Source organism: Malaya genurostris, chromosome 1 (assembly GCF_030247185.1).
Source record: "Malaya genurostris strain Urasoe2022 chromosome 1, Malgen_1.1, whole genome shotgun sequence".
NCBI classification, from domain to species: domain Eukaryota; kingdom Metazoa; phylum Arthropoda; class Insecta; order Diptera; family Culicidae; genus Malaya; species Malaya genurostris.
The window spans coordinates 5,826,577-5,851,565 of NC_080570.1; the positions used below are offsets into that span (position 1 = coordinate 5,826,577).

Sequence of the window (24,989 nt, forward strand, 5' to 3'; positions counted from 1 at the left end):
AATAAACACAAAACACAATGCAATGTAAATGACGTTAATGAAATTAAAAAAAAACACTCGAGCTCACACGCACACACACACACGTACAGTTACTATCCACCATAAGACAAACCTGTCACTTTCGGTTAGGGCTAGTATAGGGTAAAAACCAAACAAAAAAAAGCATCGTAAAACCTACCAATCTCGCCTGTCCGTGCTTCGGCGTCGAGTGTTCATGGTCGGCCAGCGAGAGCAACCCATTCTGGACCTGGCTCTGGCTGACGACGGGACTCCCACCATTCAGGAGTGATTTTTGACCGCCATGTCCCCCGTTGTTGATGTTACTGCTGCTACTAGTGACACTATTGCTACTGTTAACGGTGTACTGCCGATGTTGTTGTTGATGATGTGGTTGAGAATGATCATAGCAATCCATGGTTGTTGTTGGGGTGGAAACCACGGATGGCGAAGGTGACGCCGTCTGCTGGCGTTGGATTTGTGCGATATGACCGTGCGGTGAGGCATTCAAAACGGATAACGGTGCAGACTACGGGCGGTGCGGGAAGGGGAGGTTTTTTTGATGGGTTGCGTGCGAATGATGCGTATATATAAAATAAATGAAATGCAGGCAAAAAAACGACGTATGACGGAAATGTACTAAAATCTACGTAATCAAGATCCAGAAGCGCAGGGGAAGTGGTGTTGTGTGTAGTTTCAAATTTTAAACTGACAGCACACTTCCCGTACGCCCGAGGAACTACTAACGGTGCAGAATGCAAATGCAATTAACTGTACAATTTTGATGCAAATTCCCGCCAAAATTTACAAGAAAAAAAATGCTAATCTACTGACATTCCACCAGTTGGCAGTAGCAAGTCAAGTGCAAACTACTTTGTAAAGATCGTTCAAAAATATTTTTTTTTTCAAATGCTAGCAACTTACACCGATCGTTTGCATCTTGGCGTTTTCGTGGGCCCGTTTAACGGCAACAAACGGCCGCTCGTTGGAGTGCGTCCGGGTCGTGGTCAGCGTGTGATAGCTGCGTTCGTTGCGAACCGGTGACAGCGTCTGGCTGCGTCGGTGCGTGGTTTGACTGTTGTACAGCGAGTTGTCAGCGGTGGGGAATGCAGGGCTGCCATAACTGTAACTGTATTGAGGGGTGAAAAAATCCGACCGACCGAAGAGTGCCGCCACTTACCTAAAACTGTTTGAATGTTCTCGTTTCTGTTGTTCCTTTCTGGCACGTAGTTTCTGCTGTTGAAGTTGAAGCCATGTTTGGCCGGAGATTCTGCAAAAAAAAATAAAAGAGAGACCTGTTAGAAAATGACCATCACCACTTCACACGGATATGATTTGCGTCCCACTTAATTCGGCGCCACTGAGCTAAAGTTTAAATTCTTTTTTCTTGTGTTTGTTTTTGTCACAACAAACTGTCGCCACTCGCCACCGTGTGTGTGTGTGTGTGTGTGGATCAAGTTCCGAGACGGGTTACCACGCATTTTGCGAAACGGCGACTACGGACTACGCCGTGTCAAGCTTCCCCCCCCCCCCCCCCCCCCCTCCCCCCTTAACTTCCCTGCCGAGAACCTGTCCCAATCATTCAATTACACTCGATTGGATCATAGCAGAATAATGTCGTAAATTCGGCGCCCCCGCTTTTCTGTTTTCGAACAGAGCGTCGTTGTGGCCAGTAAAAAAAAGTAGCATTGAAATTTATTTCACCGCTGGGGCCGGCCAATCGCGGTGATATATTCGAACGATTTTGTGGTTGGAATTATGTTCGAAAGTCGTACCTTTCTGTCAGTGACCTTTCCTGCGAGGCACCCGACTACTTTGATCCCGTTTGACAGTTTTCCATTGCGTAAGTCTAAACATTTCCAAACCAAGATGGAGTACTAAACTAATAGAACTGTTTCCGATTCTGTTGCGTTGGAAGACTTCGAATTGATCGAAGTAGCTTTTTTATTTCAGACTCCAACTTGCTAGCATAGCAAAATCGACCGACAAATCCAGTCCCGCGCATAGTAGGCCGATAACGAAAACCAAAAAAAAACAATTCCGTTGTCATGGAAGGATGGATGGATGGACGAACAGTGGCGATTGGAACGGCCAGATTTGGAGGTTATTTTCTTTCTCATAGTCCTCCGTCGTCATCACCTTCGATTTTCTATTTCGAGGAGAGTATTTTTAGTATTCTGGTTGGTGAGCTGACGCGTGTTCTATAATACACGTAAAAGAAGCTGATGAGGTAGAGCAAAAAAACACAATTCAGCGGCAGCTTTCAAAGATATTCGGATATTCGGATATGCGGCTGCCTTGCCCCTGACCTTGACGACGGTGATCCGACTCGGTGCGTGAGTGAATTATTGTTCTGCTTCTGCCTCCTGCTCTCCCCTGGTGGCGGTAACGACGATGAATGTTAATGAACAACACATGTTTTACTGTCCCGAAGTGTGTAAAGTAATGTGTTTGTTTTGAGCTGTCCGACGAGATCTATGTTGTTATTGCACTATTAATAATGGTTGCTTCTATTTCCAACTACTGGCAGCATCATTCGGAAGGTGGTTCGGGAAAATTTTCTAACTTGTAAATTACAAATTTTAATTACTCGAACCAACAACCTAAGATCTAAGAATTGAAGGCTCGAGGAAGCCACTTAAGACCATTGATATTTTCGTACAGTTCACATAATCAAGTATCGCTCATGAAGTTTCTTTGTTCAACATCCCAATCTGGAAGAATTTTCTGTTATAATAGGATTGTACACGGAACGACCGAAATTAGCTCTGCGCCTAATTTGTATTACTGGTTTTGAATTAGTTGATTTTAACAACAAAATTTCCAAAATATTTATGAAATTGAAAATTGAGATTTTACTTTGCTAAAAAAACTCTTATTTTTAGGAATGTGTTTAGTTGGCGAATATTCTGGACACAAACCAGCAATATTTCAATCCAACACGAAATTCTCATTGACAGCTAATTTTGTTATTAAAATCAGAAAATTTGTTTTTATTTATCTATCACTATCATTGCTGAAGGACAGCACAAAGAAAACAAAAATGAAATTGGTTTTATTAACAAGCTTATTAACCAAAAACTCATGAGAAGTGTCAAAGTAAAAGCTAAAAAGGACAGTCTTATTGAAACTGCTTGCAAATTGTTTTGATGTTTTTCGCATGTGTTACGATATATCCATATATAAATTTCTAAACCGATATGTAAAAATGCCGTAAACTCTTAGTGGAAAGTGTATTTATTCACAATTGGTGCGCTTTTGAAGCGATTGTGCGTAATAATGTTTTTAAGTGGAACAGTTAAGTGAGTTTCGAATATTGCACTCAAAGTGTGCTCAAAGTTTTCAGTAAGTGAGTCGATTTCACGAAGTCGAATGAAAAAAAACCTATTTTAATCCACCTAGTGGTGTAATGATGCCTTTCTCATATTACTCATTACATCACTAATATAATCGTGAAATTCGCAAAAACAACTGTTTATTGGATAGGAATAGGATAATTTGTTCGGATCTAATCTCACAAACTCTATAAATCTTGTTTAACCTGTAGTTCCGGAACCGAAAGTAGTATCCACAACAAATTAAGGAATTCCGTATGAAACTGTAAGACTTTTCTTTTGAACCTATAAGTTTGTGAAAATCGATTCGGCCATCTCCAAGAAAAGTGAGTGAGATCCTTTTTGCAGTTTCTAATCACAATTTCCAATTCTCCCGAAACCGGATTCAGATGAACGGAATAGCCGAAGTTGGTTCGTTTGCTACCAACAAATATGACCTACAAATTGGAACAGTTTTGAACGTAGTTAAACTTATACTTACTATCTCATGCTCTATTTCGTTTAAACCAATTAAACTAAATCTAACGAAACGAACCTGCGTTTCTGTTATAACTGCGTGCTAAACAGCATGAATCAGCAGCATGAAACATGTAGTAGGATTGTTATTATTATTATTGACATCACTACACAACGTGTACGTAAGCACGCCTTGTTCGTTTTGTGTTTTCTTCTTCTTTCGGTGTTGTACATATTGTCACTCTATATGGCGATTTGAAAACTTTGGCAATCATCGCTCTGTAACTGCGGAACCGGAAGTCGGATCCGGATGAAATTTCACAGTAGGATTAAAGACAGTATGAACTTCAATTCAAATCAAGATTTGTGAAAATCGGTTCAAGCATCGCAGAAAAATCGAAGTTAATTTAGTTTTAGGAGTTTTTCTTCCCCACTTTCGGTGCTCTCGGAACAGGAAAAGAGGGGACCAGTAGTGCCGAATTAAGTTTTCATGCCCACAAACTAACACGCTCTGCAAACTAGAAGAATTTATCAGACAGTTTTATGGGATTTGTACCTGTTTTTAGCCATCGTTCGTGGAAAAATACTAATAAAATTGGTAATTTTCCACTTATCACGCTTTAGTTCCGGAACCGGAAGTCGGATCCAGATAAAATGTTCCACAAATATTTAGGATATTATAAGACCTTTCATTTGAATCTAAGTTTGCGAAAATCGGTCGAGTTGTTCCAGAGATAATTGAGTGTAAACTTATTCTCAAATTTTCACATATTACCATATAACTCCGGAACCGGAAGTCACATTGAAACGAAATTCAATAGCAAGCTATGGGATCATAATACCTTTTATTTGAATCTTAGTTTGTGAAAATCGGTTCAGCCATCTCTGAAAAAAGTGAGTGCATATTTTTTTCACTTTTTTGGTACATATCATCCTATATCTCCGGAACCGGAAGTCGGATCGAAATGAAATTCAATAGCAGGCTATGGGACTATGAGACCTTTCATTTGAATCTTTTTTGGGAAAATCGGTTTGGCCATCTCTGAGAAAAGTGAGTGCATATTTTTGTTACATACACACACATACACACACACACGGACGGACACACACACACAGACATTTGCTCAGTTCGTCGAGCTGAGTCGAATGGTATATGACATTCGGCCCTCCGGGCTTCGGTTAAAAAGTCGATTTTCACAGTGATTGCATAGCCTTTATATATGAGAAAGGCAAAAGCGATTTAGAAGAAAAATTTTCAAAAAAGTTTCACGAATCATGTCTTTTTCTCCACTACAACATCATATTTATACTGCCTGCCAATATAGAAAAGACAACCGCGACTGAATTTTTTTTCGGTAGTATTGTGCCATCTAGTGGCTAGTAGTCATTACGGTGTTAACGTTTTTTCGGTGACAGAGCGCCATATAGCTGCAAATGGCAGAAACCAATTCAACCATTTATGTTGGTTGAAAACAACGTTTTATTTCTCTAATTCAACTAAAAAATTAGTTGAATGGAAATGAAGTGCGCCTTAGCTAAGAAATGACAGCACGTTTAATTGGTGAATTCCACTAAAAATAGTCATTTCAACAAATATCTTATTATATTAAGGGAATGAGAATTAGAAAATCTAAATTAGCAAAAGTAAGATTTTAGAATTTTTAGAAAATTTTTAGAAGTCCAAGCGTCCAAAAATTCTCAGAGTTTAAGAAATTCAAGAAGTGAATAAATCCAACCATTCTAAGAATCTAAAAACTAGTATAAAATCGAGTACTCTATGCAGTCTAGACTGCGCAGTACTTCAAAGATACTAAGCTAGTAAAGAGCAAAGATGTTTGTTCAACAAGTCAATGTGAAATGATAAGCATCTGGCTCAAAGACACGGTATTGAAAGAGTGAAGGTTCATTCGGGCCTTTGGTGTTTTTATTTGACAGGAAACTGAGCTCTTCAAACCATATTTGTAACGAGAATAATGATATTAGTTTTACACCTTCCAATCCCATTATTATCTCATCGACCAAAAAGGGTTTAGTGGATTGGAAATTACCAAAACGTAAAGCAGATTCAAATAAGCGAATTAGAAAAACCCAGCTCGGAGTGCATAGACCTAGAGACCTACTAACTGTTTCGAACCATCTTCAAGTACCTCCGCACGAGGGCAGACCGCGTCACTCGAAAACACACAAACACTCCAAGCACCAAGCAGGCCTTGAACGGGATCATTGTGCGCTTCGCAGTTTGCCTCGATTAGATTACAATGGCAATCGGAGGGAGAAGGTTGATATGCCTATCCAAGCAACCCTCGCCGCCGTAGCAAACAGCAATAGCAAAAGCAACAGTGCTGCGACCTCCGCCAGGATACCAAATTTGGTAATACCAGTCAGTAAAATACCTGATCGGTACGAACCGCACACTGACCGCACTGCTTTTGCGCTATTGGCGCCTGCCTGCCTTCTCCTTCTCGGTTTAATGAGACTTGATCGTTCGAATCCGCTGGAACATGATATGCACCATCCTCAGTGGACGACTGACATTTATCTTATTACCATCGGATTAGGAGAGAATCCGAACCCTAGGCCCTGATGATGAGTAAACTTCCGATCGTCCACGGAACCTTGGCATTGGACACCAAGCCAAACGTGAGCTCAGATTGGTTTTCACAGGCATAAATTATTCCGTTTTTTATTTTTTGCAGCCCACACATTGGTTCATTCATAAAACGCGAGAAAAATTCCGATCCAAGGAGGCCGCGCACGGTTCTCGGATGCGAATTTCCGACGCCTACTCAGGTGCAATCCCGTGCTGGCAAACTGAATAAAAAACAACGCAATTTTGTGTCGGATTGGCAGCAGCTGTCGATTCGCATCGGCCGCCTTCTCCTCCTCCTCGGTCCTTCAACCATAATTCCATTCCGTAATTACCGGTTGGCCAACAATAGCCTACTTAGGACGGCAGGAGAGGTAATCACATAAATTATGAACGATGGCCAATTGACCGGCCGATAATCTTTTACAGCCCACTTCAAAATTGCCAGATCCGAGCATTAATATGCCATCATCAAATAGTTCGCTCATCCCACGATGCCAAATCAGGGTCTCCCGAGTATATCTCAGACCTATCCGCTCTCAAAGTGCATATTATGCGTACTATCCTTTCGATTTTCAGGCTTTTCTTACTTATATATCTTGAGCTAGATAACAGCGAATCGTTGCGAAAGGGTTAGCCCTGATTCATGAAAAAAACAACCTTCATGGTCTCACGATGATACCGCGAAAAATGTTTTATTGAAAAGTAATGAAAAAAAATGTATGTTTTTGTTTCGGTGTATCACAGCGATAAATGGCGATTTTAAAGCAGAACCATCGCATGCTAGTTGAGCAACTTGACGCGAGCCGGCAAAACAGAAGAGCCCCGATCAAGTGGCAAGTAATTGACTTTGATGTGGTAGTATTTAAGTAAGATTAGTAGGCGGTCACGATACATTGATTATTTTTTTAAACTAAAAGTAAGTTGAGATCCTATTAACTTTTTTAAAACCGGTATAGAGTACTCCACTTAATTTTGAAATGTAATCAATTAAATCAAAAATCAATCACCGAAGTCACAGGGTCAGAGTGGGTTGTGGCAACGGTAAACCAATCCAAAAAGCTGACGGACACTCCCACGTCTAAGCTTGACACCATCATCAACTGTGTAAATGTTTATAGGATTTTCCTGATTGCAAATGACAGTGACAATTCTATTTAGTCGGGTTGAGAACCCACGATAAATTAACGAACCGAATACAATCCAAAACTTTGAACCCCGTTCGCCGCCTCCTACGATCGAATCAAGCACAAAAAAAATCTACATTCTTCAGAACGCGACTCGTTATTTTTGCTTACTCGTTTTTAAAACAACAATAAAAAAAACAAATGTTTACCGTCTGCGATGCACTTTACCACCTTTTCATTTCAGGCATTTCAAACAAGTTCGGTTCGATCTGAATTCGATACGATTTGCCCCACCCCCCTCATGTCCTCTCCCAACAACTACCTGCATCTTACCGAGTGTAAATAAATAAATTCCGTTTGGAATTTGCACACCTCCTCCAACCGCGAGTGCAATTTGTGACGCACTACAAATCCAACCGGTCAGGGCAGGTTTAGTGGTTTTTGTTTCGAAGCTTAACGACCTCCCCTAAAACGAAGTCCGTGGGCCTTCCTGCCATGAATCCGGCACGATCATGGTCATCGATTGATCCTCCCCCTCTGCAAGGAGTGGGTGTAAAAGCTTGTTTTTTTTTTTGCTGAGGAGTTTTCAGTTGAGTATTACAACAAAAATTTTGTTTACTTAAAAATAATACAGCGTCTACAGTAGAACAATCAAACCTACACAATGGTGATAAAACGAGTTTTTTTTTTCTATGGAGTTATCTTAGTACGAATGCTGTTTTTTACGAACAAAGAGGACAACTCGATGTAGGACAAATCTCGATGAACATTACAAAAGGTCCCAAGTGCAAGTGACAGTTTCTCTTGGTTTACTTTCTCTTTCAATTATTACGGCAAATTCCAGTAGTTTCCAACAAATTCTACAGTGCATATTGAAAGTTGATGGTTTTTGCTATAATCCTATGTGAAGTGTTAGATGGGAAGATTGCTGATTGGACCGTAATACTCGAAAGAGAAAGTAAACAAAGAGAAACTGTCATTTGCACTTAGGACCAATTCTCGTGTTTGTCTTCAAATTTTGAGAAAAAAAACCGGCAGCTGAGTAATGTCAGAGACAAAACCGGATAACGTATAAACACAAATAACAGATCGGCTGAAAAGTTCGTATCGTTTCTATGAGAGGGCGCCACTAGAATTGAATCCATACCATTTTTAGTTAGTACCAACCTTCAAAAGATACGTGTATAAATTTGACAGCTGTCTGATTATTAGTTTTTGAGATATTGCATTTTGAGTGAAGCTACTTTTGTTATTGTGAAAAAAATGGAAAAAAAGGAATTTCGTGTGTTGATGAAACACTACTTTTTGATGGAAAAAAGTGCCGCCGATACCAAAAAATGGCTTGATGAGTGTTATCCAGACTCTGCACCGGGCGAAGCAACAATTCGTCGTAAGTGGTTTGCAAAATTTCGTACTGGTCATATGAGCACCGAAGACGATGAACGCAGTGGACGTCCAAAAGAGGCTGTTACCGATGAAAACGTGAAAAAAAACCACAAAATGATTTCCAATGACCGTAAAGTGAAGTTGATCGAGATAGCTGACACCCTAAAGATATCAAAGGAACGTGTTGGACATATTATTCACGAATATTTGGATATGAGAAAGCTTTGTGCAAAATGGGTGCCGCGTGAGCTCACAATCGATCAAAAACAACAACGAATTGATGATTCTGAGCAGTGTTTGGAGCTGTTATATTGAAATAAAACCGATTTTTTTCGTCGATATATAACAATGGACGAAACATGGCTCCATCACTTCACTCCGGAGTCCAATCGACAGTCAGTTGAGTGGAAAGACTCAACAATCGGCCGGTAAGGTTATGGCGTCTGTATTTTGGGATTCGCATGGTATAATTTTCATCGACTACCTTGAAAAGGGAAAAACCATCAACAGTGACTATTATATAGCGTTATTAGAGCGTTTGAAGGACGAAATTTCAAAAAAACGGCCTCATTTGAAGAAGAAAAAAGTTTTGTTTCATCAAGACAATGCACCGTGTCACAAGTCGATGAAAACCATGCTGAAATTGAACGAATTGGGCTTCGAATTGCTCCCTCATCCACCGTATTCTCCAGATTTGGCCCCCAGTGACTTTTTCCTGTTCTCAGACCTACAGAGAATGCTCGCTGGTAAAAAAATTAGAAGCAATGAAGAGGTAATCGCTGAAACTGAGGCATATTTTGAGGCAAAGGACAAATCGTACTACAAAAATGGTATCGAAAAGTTGGAAGATCGCTATAATCGCTGTATCGCCTCTGATGTCAATTATGTTGAATAATAAAAACGAATTTTGGCAAAAAAATGTGTGTTTCTATTAAACGATACGAACTTTTCAGCCGAACTGTTATGTTTATTTGTTTTGTCGGAATCATCATTTTCACACTAAATTACTCCAGTTGAGAAAAGCTGCCGGAAATAGTTTCGCCTCTGCCGTATTTTTTCGCAAGCTTTCATTTTTGCTATTTCATTCATCAATTTTTTCAGTCTGTTTGTTCAATCTTCTAAATTGTTATGATCTAAACGGATCGCAAGTACGGAAAACTTGATTTATTTACCAAAGTGTCTACACAAACCCGAAATCGTTGAAAATACTTTTAATGTAATTACCATTGTTTTCCAAAGATCTGAAATTAACCGAATCCGTTTCAACAAGCCCTCATCAGCAAGCTGATGTTTTCCTTCTTGTTTGGAACTGAAATTGAGGTTCGCCCTGAGGGCAATCACCACCAAAAAGAAGTATCCTCCGGCATCGGGCGGTACAAATCAGCCGACAGAAGCGACCGCTCTGGTTGAAGTTAAGTGTAGAGAGGAAAAGCTAATTAATTTCTCTGTCCAACCTGTCCGCACGGAGCTGAAACCAGTGTACGGGAGAACTGAACTAAAAACAAAGTTTCAATTTCAGATGGATCGTTTCACAAATTGGCGTTTTGATAGCTCGGAACTACTCCGAGATGATGACCCTCTCACCACAATAGACAAACCCGTTTCGTTTGACAGCTTATTTGTGAAATGAAATGAAAACAAAGCAGCCATTTGTTGTTGCGTTAGGTGAGAATATTTATTTGAAAATCCTAACGAGATTGAACTGAGCAGGCCATGACCGGGGATGATTAATCGGTTGTACGGCGTGTGTGTGTGTGTGTGTGTGTGTGTGTGTGTGTGTGTGTGTGTGTGTGTGTGTGTGTGTGTGTGTGTTTGTATGTGTGACGTCATGGCCATCGTTTGTTAGAACGAGTGGATTTTCCACGCGTCCGTCGGATGTAGTGCCAGTGTGTTAACCAAATTGTACCAAAAGGAAAGGTTAATTATAGAGTTGCGATGAATCACCACCGACCGAAACAGATGACACAGTGTCCCCCAGATCGGTTCAGTTTGGTTGGGTGCCAGCCGATGGATGTGATGTTGTTTGTAGGTGGTGGGACGATGGTCCCACGAGTCAGTATTTGTTTGACCCTCGGAATTCGCACTATTTACAAAACCGGCGGGACGAAAACTGGCGGCACGGCGATGACACCTCTTTTCGCTAAAAGCCGTGTCGCCCGTTGAATGACATGCTTTCGGGGCTGAGTGACTTGAGTCATCGCGATGCGTTACAAACAAGGATCCGATTTTTACTCCATGACTGTTGCGAAACACCTGAGCCCTATCCCGTGTAATAATAATTCTCTTGCGACTCCAGCAGCATATCTGCGACCTTCGCATTGCTCTCCTGTGTGGTGTCGTGTTTCGTTCGCACATTACCGCTGTCATGATGTTTGCACGCAAATAACAACATCACCGCAGCAGACTTTGCACGGCCAATACCTGTACCAAACCAATACCACGTCGTCTGTTTTGTTACGGTGCCTGTTCTGACAGTACATATACGTACCAGTTATCCACCATCTGCAACGAAATTCTCGCCTAGCATCCGGACGGTTTCTGCTAGCCCGATCAGGTCGCCGACCTCGGTTAGTTCCGACAGTAAACGTTGCAATGGGATATGACATTTCCCTGCAAGTGTGACCGAGTCGATGCAATTCGCCCACCAAATTTCATCCCCCCGACCACTGTGTGGTGGTGGTGGTGAGTCGTTGAAGGTTTTCCGGAAACGAGGCCCAGTGTCATCTTTGCGCACGTCCGCCGCCCATCCTTGGCAGCACTCCAAAACGGACGGTGCTTTATTTCATGCAGGCAAGCAGGCAGTCAGGTTTGTCTCTCGACAGATTCGTTCATTCCACTTTAATCCAATTTAAAATGCACTCAATATGGCGAAAAGTCGACCGCATGGCGAAGCAAGGCGCCCTTTCAGTGAGACTCGGGACAATCATTCATCAATGTGAAACGAGGAACTCAGGCTCAGAGTTCTGCGAGCGTCCACAGGCGATCGCTCTATTTAAGGCAAATAGCAATAATCATAATACAGTTTAAATACGAAAATAAATCGTTTCCAGCGTTTCGTCGCAATAACGGAGCAGCCCCCAGTACCCTCTGTTCATTGTGGGAGTTGAAAAAAAGGGCGGTCATCGGATACGGATCAGGTTGACGTTTCATGACAGCGAAGTATTAAAAAAATAGTGTAGTGAAAAAACCAACCAACCAACCAACCGCCATCGCGCGCACCTACCGTTCCGATCCGATCCGATTCCAAAGAAGGCATGAGATAATCAAAAGTCGTCGCCTACTGCTGCTGCCGCATTGCCAAGGCATTCTCCGCCGTCACTCCGGCAGTTCCGTCAGCAGGCCGCGCTCTGCGGTTGCTGCGATGACGATGGATAGAAAAAAAAAATGTACGACTGTTATTAGCTAGCTATTATTTGCTTTTAATTATTTAAATGGGCACTACCAGTTGTCGTCGATATGGTTTTTTTTTGCTTCGTCCGTTACGTCTGTAAGGCTACACGAGTAAGTTTGAAATTTGACCGGAGGATGGCGGCTGCTGTGGCTAGCGGTTTTAAAGTTCCAAACATGGAAAACAATACGGTCGTTTTTTTTTTGGCTGTTCGCGAGAACAATAGACACTAATAAAATGTTTGTAAAGTTTGTAAATTACTCATAAAAATTTGGGACAGCAACGCATTTACGATATACTTTTATTTTTGATGAAAAATTAATCAGTGTTGCCAGTCGAATTGCAGTAATTTCACCGACAGATTATGCCTTAAATGTCATATTGCCGAATATACTATTTCTCAGTAGTTGGTGAAGGTAAAGTCAATTTTAATTTTTGGGTCATTTCGCCTAAAAGATAATTTTGCTGAATCATAAAATAATCTTAAAAACTCATTCCTTACAATAACCAGTTAGATTTTTGTTTTCTGATCTTCAAATAAGTCATAATCGAAGGAGGGAGAAGTCAAAAGAATTTTTCATTGTAAGCAAAATGAGTAATTCCTTCCAAATTTCATCAAAAATATTTGTTACTTCGAACCAAAAAAAAACAATAACCTTATTTTCGCGACGGCAATGTGAATTTTTGATTTCGAAATATTTTATCATTAAACTGACAGAATGTAAGTTTTCCCTGAGTTTTGCGAAAAATATTGAAATTGTGTATCAGATGGATCAGGGTCATTTCCCCGAAAGCCATTTCGCCGAAAGCCCGAATGACAATTTCGACTTTCGGCGAAATGGCTTTCTTTTTATGTACAAATTACAAAAGAATTTGTTTACCAAAAGAAATCTAAGATGAAGATAAGAAGGTAAACTAAAATACCAGATTGTAGAATTTTTAAATACCTTTCATTTACAGTTAAAAAATGTCAAATTCGAAAAAAGGAAGTTCGAAAAATAGGAAAACGTTTGTACAGAAATAATGCTTGTACAAAAATATACAACCTTTACACAATTTTTTTTACAGTTTTCCATAGTTTTAAGTGTTTTAGAGCTAATTATTATGTAGAATAGAGCAATTCCAGAAATGATTAGCAAATCATCAGACTTCTTATACTCCGATTCGGATGAAACTTTGCATGCGTTTTCAGTATGACAAAACATTTGCTTTGTATGGATGAAGAATGATTTTTGAAAGGTGACGAATGTATCTTTGCATGCACTTTATTTCCAAATCATGGTAGCTCGGAAACCGTAAATTGTACAAAAATGAAGTCCCAGAAGAAGTTATAGGAAATGTATTGAGCATTCTAAAAGTAAATACACACTGTCAAATACCATTGTCATTCTGAAAACGTGTGCCAAGTTTCATTCAAATTGAACAAAGTTCTGATCCTTTCTATGCCGCCTTTTCTACTGTTAAAATCTGGAATTCCTTAATAATAAGTTATGATTTTTTTTGTCAGCTTGAATTAAGAGGTTTATAGCGTTCTGAAATGCTAGTAGTTTCGTGAGTGAGTTAGAAACTATTTTAATAAAAAAAAATTCGACATCGACCGCTATATAGTCCATACTTGGCACCATCCGACTACCACTTGTTTCGATCAAAGCAGCGCGCTCTTACATGAGCACGTTTTACATCAGACGAAGATTGGCTTATTGGATTTATCGAACGAAAAATTGTGTTTGTAATTCGTAATTCATCAAGAGCCAAAACCATGGGACAAGACAGCGGTTTACGATGGGCAGTACTTTGCATGAAAAAATGTACCAAGTTTATCACGATAGAGTCTTAAATTTTTGTGAAAAAATCGATATAAAATTTTGTACAAGGGTTTCCCTAAAAACGAGTTTTTTTTTGTGGGATTCAGGAAGTTTTGCGATTTTTCATACGAATTTATGCGCTTGTAAAGCGAAGTGATGTGGTGGTTCAAGCGATCTTCTTGTCCTTTTCAATGATTTAATAATTAAATTATAATTTTATAAGACTTCGTATGCGGAGATTATTTAAAAGACGAAATCTAAGAACCAAGCTTAGAAGAAACCAAGATGGTCACCTTATCGTGTCAGGTTACTTTCCCACGTGTGGCCGCTCACATTCCAGAATAGCTCTATTGCGAAGCAGTTCTACAGATTGTAGAAAGAGATTGGTTCGAACTATACTTAGGTGATAATTTTCCTTTTTTGGCATTATTAATCTGGTGTCTTTTTTTTAAATTATCTCTCATAGAGAGTTGACAAAGATTAATATTATACCGCCATAAGGAAGATAAATTTGTAAAAATATCATTCCGTGTTAGCAAACAAAAGTGCGTAAAATGAGAATTTAGACTGAAAGATAGTGCCAACATCTTTTTTACCAATGACAGTGTAAAGTCACAATTCTCCAGTGTAGAAAAAAAGTTTACGTATGGGTATTAAAAGTACAGGTGAAACGTTTTCATCGATTGAGAAACCTAAGTTTAAAGAGGAGTTCGACATTTCCTTTTACTTATTCAACTGTGGACTTCCACATTCTCAGAATAGCTTAACGACAGATCAGTTTTACGGATTGGTGTAAGTTGCCGGTTCTAGTCCCCATTTTTATGGGGTAATTTTTCAACTGTAAACTCGTCTCTCGTTGGTGATTGATAAAAAGTAAGAGCTTAACATTGTCACGCATTTTCAATGAAAGAGTCCATGTAATCCATGATGTAATAGTAATACTCCTCTTTGAAAACCAAAACTACTATAGACATGCACCAACAGATAAAAATCGTTGTGTATCATTTTCTGTCATTATCGATTCTCGATTCTGTCATTAATGAAAGAAAGAACACAACTTTGAAACTACTATTCCGCTTTTATCGTTGACTGGCCATGCATCGCGTTCTCATAATTTGCAAGCGGAGCTGAGAATGGCATTTATTTCTCATCATTTTCGTTTATTTTAAATCAATGAAAATTACTTTTATTAGCACTGCAGCTATCCTTTTTTGAGACTTTAAAAACGGCTGTATCTATATAGAAAAATCCGAAATAATGAGTAAAACAATCAGGATTAAGAACTAATTGGCTCAAGTGGCACGTTCTCCTAGTTATTTGGAAATTTGCGCCCGGAGATTTGTACCCCCGGTTTATTACGGGTTAAATCATCTATTTCTCGCATTGCAACGAAACAACTAGTTTTAAAGTTGTTTTTTTTTTCCCAATATGTCACCTGGTCACTAGTCAAAACTGCACTTTTTGAGTACTGAGTAGAAATGCAAATTTAAAACAAGGGCAATGTGGCAATTTTGGTTTTGAGATATTTTACCATTAAACTGACAGAATGTAAGTTTTGCCTTTCTCATACAGAAAACCGGGCATATACCATTCGACTCAGTTCGTCGAGTACGCAAAATGTATGCGTGTGTATGCAACGTTTTTTTTGCACTAACTTTTCTCGGAGATGGCTGAACCGATTTTCACAAACTTAGATTCAAATGAACAGTCTTGTGGTGCCATACAAAATTCCTGAATATTATTTGAATCCGACTCCCGGTTCCTGAGTTATGGGGTAAAATGTGCAAAAAAAATGAAAATATGTGTTCTAACTTTTCTCATAGATGGCGCGACCGATTTTCACAAACTTAGGTTTAAATGAAAGGTCCTGTGATCCCATACGTAATTTAAGAATTTTCTCCAGATCCGACTTCCGGATCCGGAAATATAGGGTAAAATGTGAAAAAAAATTTATAGCATCACTGAAAAAGGCGAAAAACCGTAAACAGTTTTCTAAATCGACCTAAAATCTTCTCCAATTGATAGTTTTTATCGGTAGACGGTCAAACAAACCGATTTCGGTTATTCTTTTAAGAATCGAAGAAAATTATTTTGAAGAATACCACAGTATTATATATGATAGTATGATTGATATGAGAAAGGCATCATTACACCACTAGGTGGATTAAAACAGGTTTTTTGCACTAACTTTTCTCGGAGACGGCTGAACCGATTTTCACTTTCATTTTTCAAATAAAAGGTCTTGTTGTCCCATACAAAATTCCTGAATATTATTTGGATCCGACTTTCGGTTCCGGAATTATGGGGTAAAATGTGCAAAAAATGGTGAAAATAAGTGCACCAACTTTTTTCGAAGATGGCTGAACCGATTTTCACAAACCTAGATTCAAATGAAAGCTCTTCAGGTTCCATACTAAATTTCTGAATTTCATTTGGATCTGACTTCCGGTTCTGGAGTTATGGGGAAAAATGGTCAAAAAATAAAAATATGTTTTCTAACTTTTCTCATAGATGGGGCGACCGATTTTCACAAACTTAGGTTCAAATGAAAGGTCCCGTGGTCCCGTACGGAATCCGGAATCCGAATCTGACCTCAAATCTTCTCCAATTGATAGCTTCTATCAATAGACGGTCAAAACAAACCGATTTCGGTTATTCTTTCAAAATATTTTGATATGATAGTACGATTGATATGAGAAAGGCATCATTACACCACTATGTGGATTAAAACAGGTTTTGTCCTTCAGTTTTGCAAAAAAAAATTGAAATTGAGTATCAGAGAATACAATTTGAATGTTCTATAAATTGAAAAATATGAATTTGTGAGCAAATAACCCCTTAATCATAGTTTTTTTTTTGCAATTATTGGGTGGAAACATATATTGGAGAAGCCAAATGAATGAAAAACTTGGCAGAAAAAATGATTTTTTGGAAAAATACAGGACTCGATCCTTCGTTCTTATGCATTCCGTGCATACGCGCTACCATTTCGCCACCCTGAACCTTGTGATAGCCACAGCTCTAAAACAAGATTAGGCATGATCGAACGTACATCGAACATGGTCTACATCCTGGCCGTCACCCGACCGGTACCATAAAGTTTGCTTCAGATAGAATTGGAACAAAGACATTTGTCTGAATTTCAGTTATTTATTATTAAATTCAAGATCTTTTTTTAAACAAATGTAGCGTTTTCTTCATACTTCTAAGAAAAAATACGGATAAAATTATTCGTCACGGTTTCGAAGAAATTCTCGAATTTTTCCTGTAACACGGCTTACACCTTCTTCGTCCATCGTTTTAGCTATCTTATTCCACCGGGTCGTCATCTGATTGATGTCTTTGACAACCTTTCCCTTTGCCTTGAGTTTCCTCTTCATGATTGCCCAGTATTTCTCAATAGGACGGAACTGGAGGAAGTTGGGTGGGTTAAGGTTTTTCGGAACAAACAGGACCCCTTTCTCTGCATACCATTCTTGAACGATTTTGCTGTAATGACAGCTTGCCAAATCTGGCCAAAACATTACGGGATGGTCGTGGGGTCGAATGAACGACTAAATTCGTTTTTGGAGACACTCTTTTTGGTACAGTTCCGATGTCATTGTCTTATTTGTAACGAAAAAATTCGTTTTTTTGCCACAGCTGCAAATGCCCTGCCAAATCATTTTTTTTTGCATATTTGTCGGCAAAAACAAATTTAAATTTGGCTGGAACCCCCGAGCCGTTGCCAAGTAAAATTTTTGACCTGGGATTTGCCCGAGTCAGCCTAGACATAGGTTTCATCGTCCAACAGAAAATACCAGTCGAACTTGGTCAGCACCTTGGTCATATAGTTTCCGAGCACGAATTTTGACCACACTATTCTGTTGTTTTATGGTCCGATTTGGCTGTTTGCTAGCTCGATACCTCTTGATTCCTTCCCGGAGTCGAGTTATCCTCACGGCACTATGGGCAGCACCGAATTTTCTGACCAAATCACGGTCCGACAGATTAGGATTCCTCTTAATCGTCTTCAAAATTTTACCACGCAGTTTCCGGTCGACAGTTCCACTCCGACGATTGGCTTGAGACTTCCAAATCGTCGTCAATGTTTCCTTAAACAGTTTGATAACCCGCCATACGGTATTTCTGGGCAATTTCAGCTGTTTAGCTAGCCTAGATGCAAACCACAATAGATTTTCCAAATAACTATGCACAATTTTTTTCCCTTCTTTCGGCTTCCATGTTGTTTGTTTGCAAAGTACAGTCGAATTGCGGAATGTCAAAAATCATACGTGAAGCTGACAAAATTCCCGACACATGGGCGCCAATAACTTCCAAATCCGTCCACCAGGAGTGCCACAATATGAGCAAAAGTTTGTTCCAATTCTAAATGAAGCAAACTTTACATCCAAATATCTTCTCTGTTCATCAAGCACTAATCTTCTCGCTCTATACCTATTTTCCGCTCAAGCACTGAGTAGGACAGTGTATTTATAATCGCTTGTCATCTTCTCTACTGGTGCCAGTCGCTCATTAATCATATTTTTCTATTCAATTATAAATTCGATTTAGATACTTTCAATTTTCAAGTTAAATTTTTATGTATAAATTCCAAAAAAAAAAATATTTCTCAAAAAGTCATTATGAAGATAAGAAGGTTAACTAAAATACCAGAGTGTGGAATTTTCAAATACCTTTTATTTATGGTTTTAAAGATATGTCAATTGAAAAATGACCCAAGGCTGCCGACTCTCCCCTACCATAAACAGGTCTTTTTTACGCGGTTTTTTATTCGGTTTCTTCTGACGCGGATTACCGAAGCTACGCTGTTTTTTTTACGCGGATTTCCGAAGTTACTCGTTTTTTTACGCGGATTTCCCAAGTTACGTGGTTTTCTTGTTTTGTCTTAGAAATGCATGAAACGTCGAGATCTGGGTGTTATCCCGAATTTTTTCAAGTCAACTCTTTGACACTTTGAAAATACGTACAAATTACACCAGATCTTGTCGTTTCATGCATTTCTAAGACATTCGGCATCAAAAACAAATAGTTCGATTTTCTAAATCTCATAAGTTTCAAGATTAAAAAAAAATCTGAGATAACACCAGATCTGGACGTTTATTGCGTTTCTAAGATATTTCGCATCAAAAAACAAATTTTCCTTTAGGTTTGAGGTTTTTTACGCGGATTTCCGAAGTTATGTCGTTTTTTTTACGCGATACGTATCCCCCCTGTTAGAAGAGATCTCAGTGTAAAGGGTGTTTTTTCTGGTATTTTTGGCAACACTGTTTTTGACAGATCTCAGTGAGTCGTGTCTTGTGTCATTGTCAAACTTTTTCAATTTTATCTATAATTTAATCATGAATCGTCGTTTGATCCATAATTCAATCATGAGAATTGGCTGGCAAAGTTGGAGGCTCAATTATGGTTGGATGGATACGTCAACAAGTGAAATTGTTGCATCTATCTGGAGTGAAGGCCAGCCTTATATCTTGTGACAAATACATACTGATTTCCAATATGTCACCTGATCACTAGTCAAAACTTTTTGAGTCACGCAATCACTGAAATTTTTTTGTTACAAACTGATCACAAATAAGCTGCAGTAACAAAAATTGTTACTTGAGTAGAAACGCAAATTTTGAACAAGGGCAATGTGCCTGAAATGAGTGCGCTTTCAGTAGAATCTCGTGACTTGGCAAAATTCCAATCCTTTGATTAACCCACAACCATGGAGGTAAATTGAATGAGACGACTCATTCCATCGACTTGAAATGGCAAAATAAAACGTCTCTCCGGTGGTTCTGCGTATGTATTTGCGTATGTGTTCGTGACCTTGATAGACGATGTGTGAGATCTTCACAAATAGAGCAGGTTATTTTTATCACACAAAAAAATAAAACAAAATTCAAACTGCTTTCGTCTCGTCGTCGTTCGTAAGGAAGGGCACCAGAAATCAACAATGAAAGAGACAACAATTTGAAAATTAGATTTCCGTTTGACAGTTGTCACCCTTTGAACGTCTCTTGGCCTACTACTGCTGAGAGTAACAAGTCGCGTGTAGTTTTATTTATTCATTTTTTTTTGCATGGTTACCAAGGTGCAATCGCATTTGGCAAACCAGGCAAAAAGGCCTGCCAACCAAGTTGACCCAAGCCAAAGCCCCAAGCCCCAGTCAGAGTTTGCCATATGGGACACGTGGGTGTGTCGAATTTCCGCGCCCGTCCCTGGCCAGCAAAGGCGATGATGGTTGACAGGTTTGTAGCAGCTCGTGTGTGATTTTCTGCGGTTTATTTCGACATCAAGTTGCTTTTCTGGGACCTTTTCTTTTAAGGCGTCAATGATTTTTGTTACTTCTGAATTTGAGGAGAGGCTCTCTCTCTCTCTCTCTTCCTAATCAGAAAGTTCCTCGCATTTCATATCCGATCCATCAACGTGTCCTATTACGGTCATTTAAGACGCTAATGTATTCATCATCCATCGAACAAAACGGTCTGTGCCTGCGGGAATTGTGCTGCGAAACAAACAAATGCAAAATTTGCGAAGGTGGACGACTGTAAGCAAAAAAAAAAATGACTGACGAACCAACCCAAAGTGCGCGGCACGTGGAACTTCCTTCCATTTTATTTTTCTTCAAAATATCAACCAGCCATCGCCTGCTTCGTCGTTGTTTGCCTTTGCTTTTACGTCGGTAAATCAAGACGACTGTCATTTCGGTGCACACAATTCAGAGAGCGTGTCCGACGACATGTTGCTCAAATGCAAATTTCTTGCCAAATATGAAAGCTCTTAAGGCATAAATCGAGCAGATAGTGGAAATCGTCGTTCCAAGTCGTTATCGGCGCCGGTCAGGTTTCGCCGAAAATCTCCCCAGTAAAGCAGTTGACATCTTCGTTCGCTATCGAAATATCGATCCATTAAAAAACCAATAAAAATCCATTATTGAAAATTGCGATCCATTCTCGATTGCACTCGCTCCGTGGGTGGAGGGGGATTAGCATAACTAGCCTACTACGGAGAGCTCACCGATATTTTCAGTATCACTTAAGCTCCTTTCGGTATTGATTCGATTCGAAAATTGTCACCGCCAACTTCGTTGTGGGCGCGTCAATTTTTGCCGAAATACAAAAAAAAAGCCGAAGAAAATGGCAAATTGAGTGTGTGTGTGTGTGTGTGTGTGTGTGTGTGTGTGCGTGAGTGTAGGCGTATCTATTGATCGGTTGGTCGTCCCTTCCTCGATCAACCCTCTCGCCGATCGATCGAGAACGATCGATCGCTGCGTGACATCGCTCGAAACGAGTTTTCCGCCTCGTGTTCATTCAGCAGAGCGCTATTCAGGCATAAATTATAGTTCAACTTGATCCGAACTAATTGACGATATGATCAACGAAATGGAACCGATCAATATGGTTGGCGCTTGTTCGATTCCTTATGAGGTGAAATAGTTATTCATATTGTTTCATCTCCCGTTGATCGGATGGATTTAACCCTGGCGCACTGAATTCGTTCGAACTTTGAAACATCGATTCATCGTAGTTGAAATCCGATCAGTTTTTGAAGAGTTGAATCCATGATTTTTCTACCCGAAGTATCTGGGATCGCATTTCACTTCAGCTGGGAACTGAAACCGATCAACAGTAGCACCAGTTTTCACCAGAAGGTAAACATGTTCTCACATATCTTTCCTTATTGGCCGTGCTGACGATGCCGACGATGCTGACTTATTTTTCCATTATGGCAACAGTCCATAATCCTACCGAACCCGCTGCTGGCTGTGAGCACCGATCGAGATTTGGACCGAGATTTTTTTTTCTGCCTTCTTCCCTCAGTTGACATCAATAGCTGTTTTAGGGCTGATCGCGGGAATGTCACCCTGGCTGCAAGAAGCTCCTGCGATGGACAATGAAAGCCAATCGGTGGAAGCCATACGGATCCGGATGGTGGATGTGATTCGTTACACTTAACGTAACTTTGGTAACAGTAGAAAGTGGATTGACGTTGGACTGTTCAATGTCAGAACGTGGAAAATGCATCCGAGAAGTGATCAGATAACTTAGATTTGCAAACTCAGCAAACGCAAGATGAAGTCATTAGTGTCCGAAATTTACCAACCAAACCGGATTCCGCTGACTTGCGATTTTAATGAACTCCTCCTGAACGCTTCTCACACCCGGTTATATTTTTTCCCCTTTCTCGCTTTCTGACAATTTAGCTCGTTTGTGTCGCCTTCATCGGTTTTGTTGAAAAAAAAAAACTGCATTTTGCACTTACTCCGAAAAAAAAACCGTTACTACAGAGCAAGCGACCAACCGAAACCTGTTCCGATCGCAAATTCGATTGGAGCGGTTTAAACCGAGCCCCGATGATGGAATGCAAATTTTTTCGCTTCTTAGCGAAAATTAAAATCCTTCTCTTGCTCTTGTCACACAAACACACACACACACACACGCGATTGCTAAACTACGCAATCAGCAAACATCCGAATTCGAAGGTCACCTTCGAACCGCACCACGACGGGATCCATCGGAGATCCGAGAACTCGTTTCGAGTTGAAATGGAGCCCGCCCGCCGACGACTGTCACTGACTGCTTCGGTGGTCCACGATGGCGCCGCCGTGCCCGAAGTGACGAGTTCCCCCTTCAAGTACGTCGTAATTATGTCAAAGTAATAAGTGAATATAATTATTCGCAGACCAGTTTGTATTTATTGCTTGTTCGAACGGTTTGATAGGGTGTGTAGGTTTCCACCTGAAAGTGATCTCTCATTATCATCGAAGTTAACTTTTTCGTATTCCGATAGAATGGTTCCAGTTTGAGTTTCTCCACTTTCTTTCGGTTAAATGATCCATTCGATGAAAAGGCTAATTCGGTAAAACGAGTTGAGAGGACGCTGTTAGTGCGATCAAGATTAAACTAGTCAAACTCATAGGCGAGTCTAGATGATCCAGAAAAAGAATACGAAATGACTCAATCGACCGAATGACTATCGGTGAAACGGCTGCGTCGGAGAAATAATTTTCAGTAAAAAGAATATGATTTGTACTGGTCGATAGAGTCCCTATAATAATACTGCTACCAAAAATCGTCGAACGAATACTAAAAATACTAAACTAAATTTTTTTGTAGTTATTATTCGCTACACGGAACGACCGAAATTAGCTCTGCGCCTAATTCGTATTACTGTTTTTGAATTAGTTGATTTTAACAACAAAATTTCCAAAATAACTATAAAATTAGTTAAAATTGAGAATTTATTTGCTGAAAAAAACTCTTATTTTTAGAGAATGTGTTTAGTTGGCGAATATTCCGGACACAAACCAGCATTATTTCAATCCAACACGAAATTCTCATTGACAACTAATTTTGTTTTTAAAATCAGAAAATTTGTTTCTAATTATCTATCACCAGTTTATTAGCCACAAAATTCATGAGAAGTGACAAAACAAAACAATCCATTAAAAAGCTAAAAGGGACAGTCTTGTTGAAACTGCTTGCAAATTGTTTAGATGTTTTTCGCATGTGTTACGATATATCCATATATAAATTTCTAAACCGATATGTAAAAATGACGTAAACTGTTAGTGGAAAATGTATTTATTCAGAATTTGTGCGCATTTGAAGCGATTGTACGTAATAATGTTTTTTCGCGGCACAGTGAAGTGAGTTTCGAATGTTGCACTCTAATTGTATATGTCCAATGATGTTTTTTTGTATCTTCCAACCTTCCGGGTCGCGCCGTTCGATGTACTACTTGTATTCGGTTTTTATTTTCCGAGTGCTCGAAGTTTTCAGTGAGAGAGTCAATTTCGCGAAGTCGAATGAAGAAAACAGCGATTTAGAAGAAAAATGTTCAAAAAGAAGTTTATGTTTCGCTTATGTCTTTTTCTCCAATACAACATCGTATTTATACCTGCCAATATAGAAAAGACAATCGCGACTGAAATTTTTTTCGGTAGTAGTGTGCCATCTAGTGGCTAGTAGTCATTACGTAGCGTTATTTCGGCGACAGAGCGCCATATAGCTGCAAATTGCAGAAACCAATTCAACCATTTATGTTGGTTGAAAACAACGTTTTATTTCTCTAATTCAACTAAAAAATTAGTTCAATGGATATGAAGTGTGCCTTAGCTAAGAAATGACAATTGGTGAATTTAACTAAAAAAATAGCCATTTCAATAAATATTTTATTATTATCAAGGAAATTAGAATTAAAAAATCTATATTAGCAAAAGTAAGATTTTTTTAGTTGTCTCAAAAAATAACTAACTAAAATCAAAAAATCTACTAATTTTTTCGCCAAAATGCTGATATCGGTCTTTCCGTGTATTAAAGACTAATTTTTAATAAAATTACCCAGTTCTTTCTGAGACAAAGTGTCAAACTGGTGGGTACGATAACTAGAGAACATCAAGAACGATTTAAAGCCTTTTTCTATATATAACGGAATAAATCGTATTAAAGTCGAAAAAAAAATTGTTTTGAATTTATAACTCATGATAACACTTTTTCAGCTAATACTAACCCTTTAAAAGACAGCTGGTCAAATTTCATGATATTCTGCTCATTAGTTTATGAGTTATTGTGCTAAGAGTGACGCTACTTTTTAATTTTACAATGCTTCTATAAGGAAAAAAATAGCGTTCGAGCGAAACAATTGAGATATCAGAAGAACGTGTTAGATTTATGTTGCATGATCATTTCACTATGAGAAAGCTCTGTTCAAAGTGGGTGCCGCATTTGCCCAAAGTGGGTGCCGCATTTTGCAATTCAAAATTTGCATATGCACTTTTTTTTAGGTACACCCAAACCTCCGTTTACGAACACTTTTTTTACGTTACCTCTTTTTACGTAACTCTTTTTACGAACCAAATCCCAAATAACGTAATCTTTTTTTACGAACCAAATCCCAAATAACGTAAATTTTTTT

General features: G+C 39.2%; 1 protein-coding gene across 7 annotated transcripts in view; it reads right to left on the bottom strand.

Annotated features, from left to right (window-relative positions):
• Positions 1–77: 77 nt before the first annotated feature.
• The window catches only part of LOC131431017 (uncharacterized), a 278,009-nt gene continuing 253,097 nt past the window's right edge, over positions 78–24,989 (bottom strand). For 2 of the 7 annotated variants that reach the window (XM_058596452.1, XM_058596444.1), the window contains exons 12-14: positions 1,178–1,267; positions 922–1,126; positions 86–526 (exon numbers count right to left, since the gene is read on the bottom strand). In XM_058596452.1, the coding sequence (XP_058452435.1) occupies positions 116–526; positions 922–1,126; positions 1,178–1,267 (706 nt within the window). In that variant the 3' untranslated portion in view covers positions 86–115. Of the gene's footprint in view, positions 527–921; positions 1,127–1,177; positions 1,268–24,989 lie in introns of all 7 variants that reach the window. The other 5 variants (XM_058596472.1, XM_058596462.1, XM_058596418.1 and 2 more) reach the window with 4 other exon arrangements.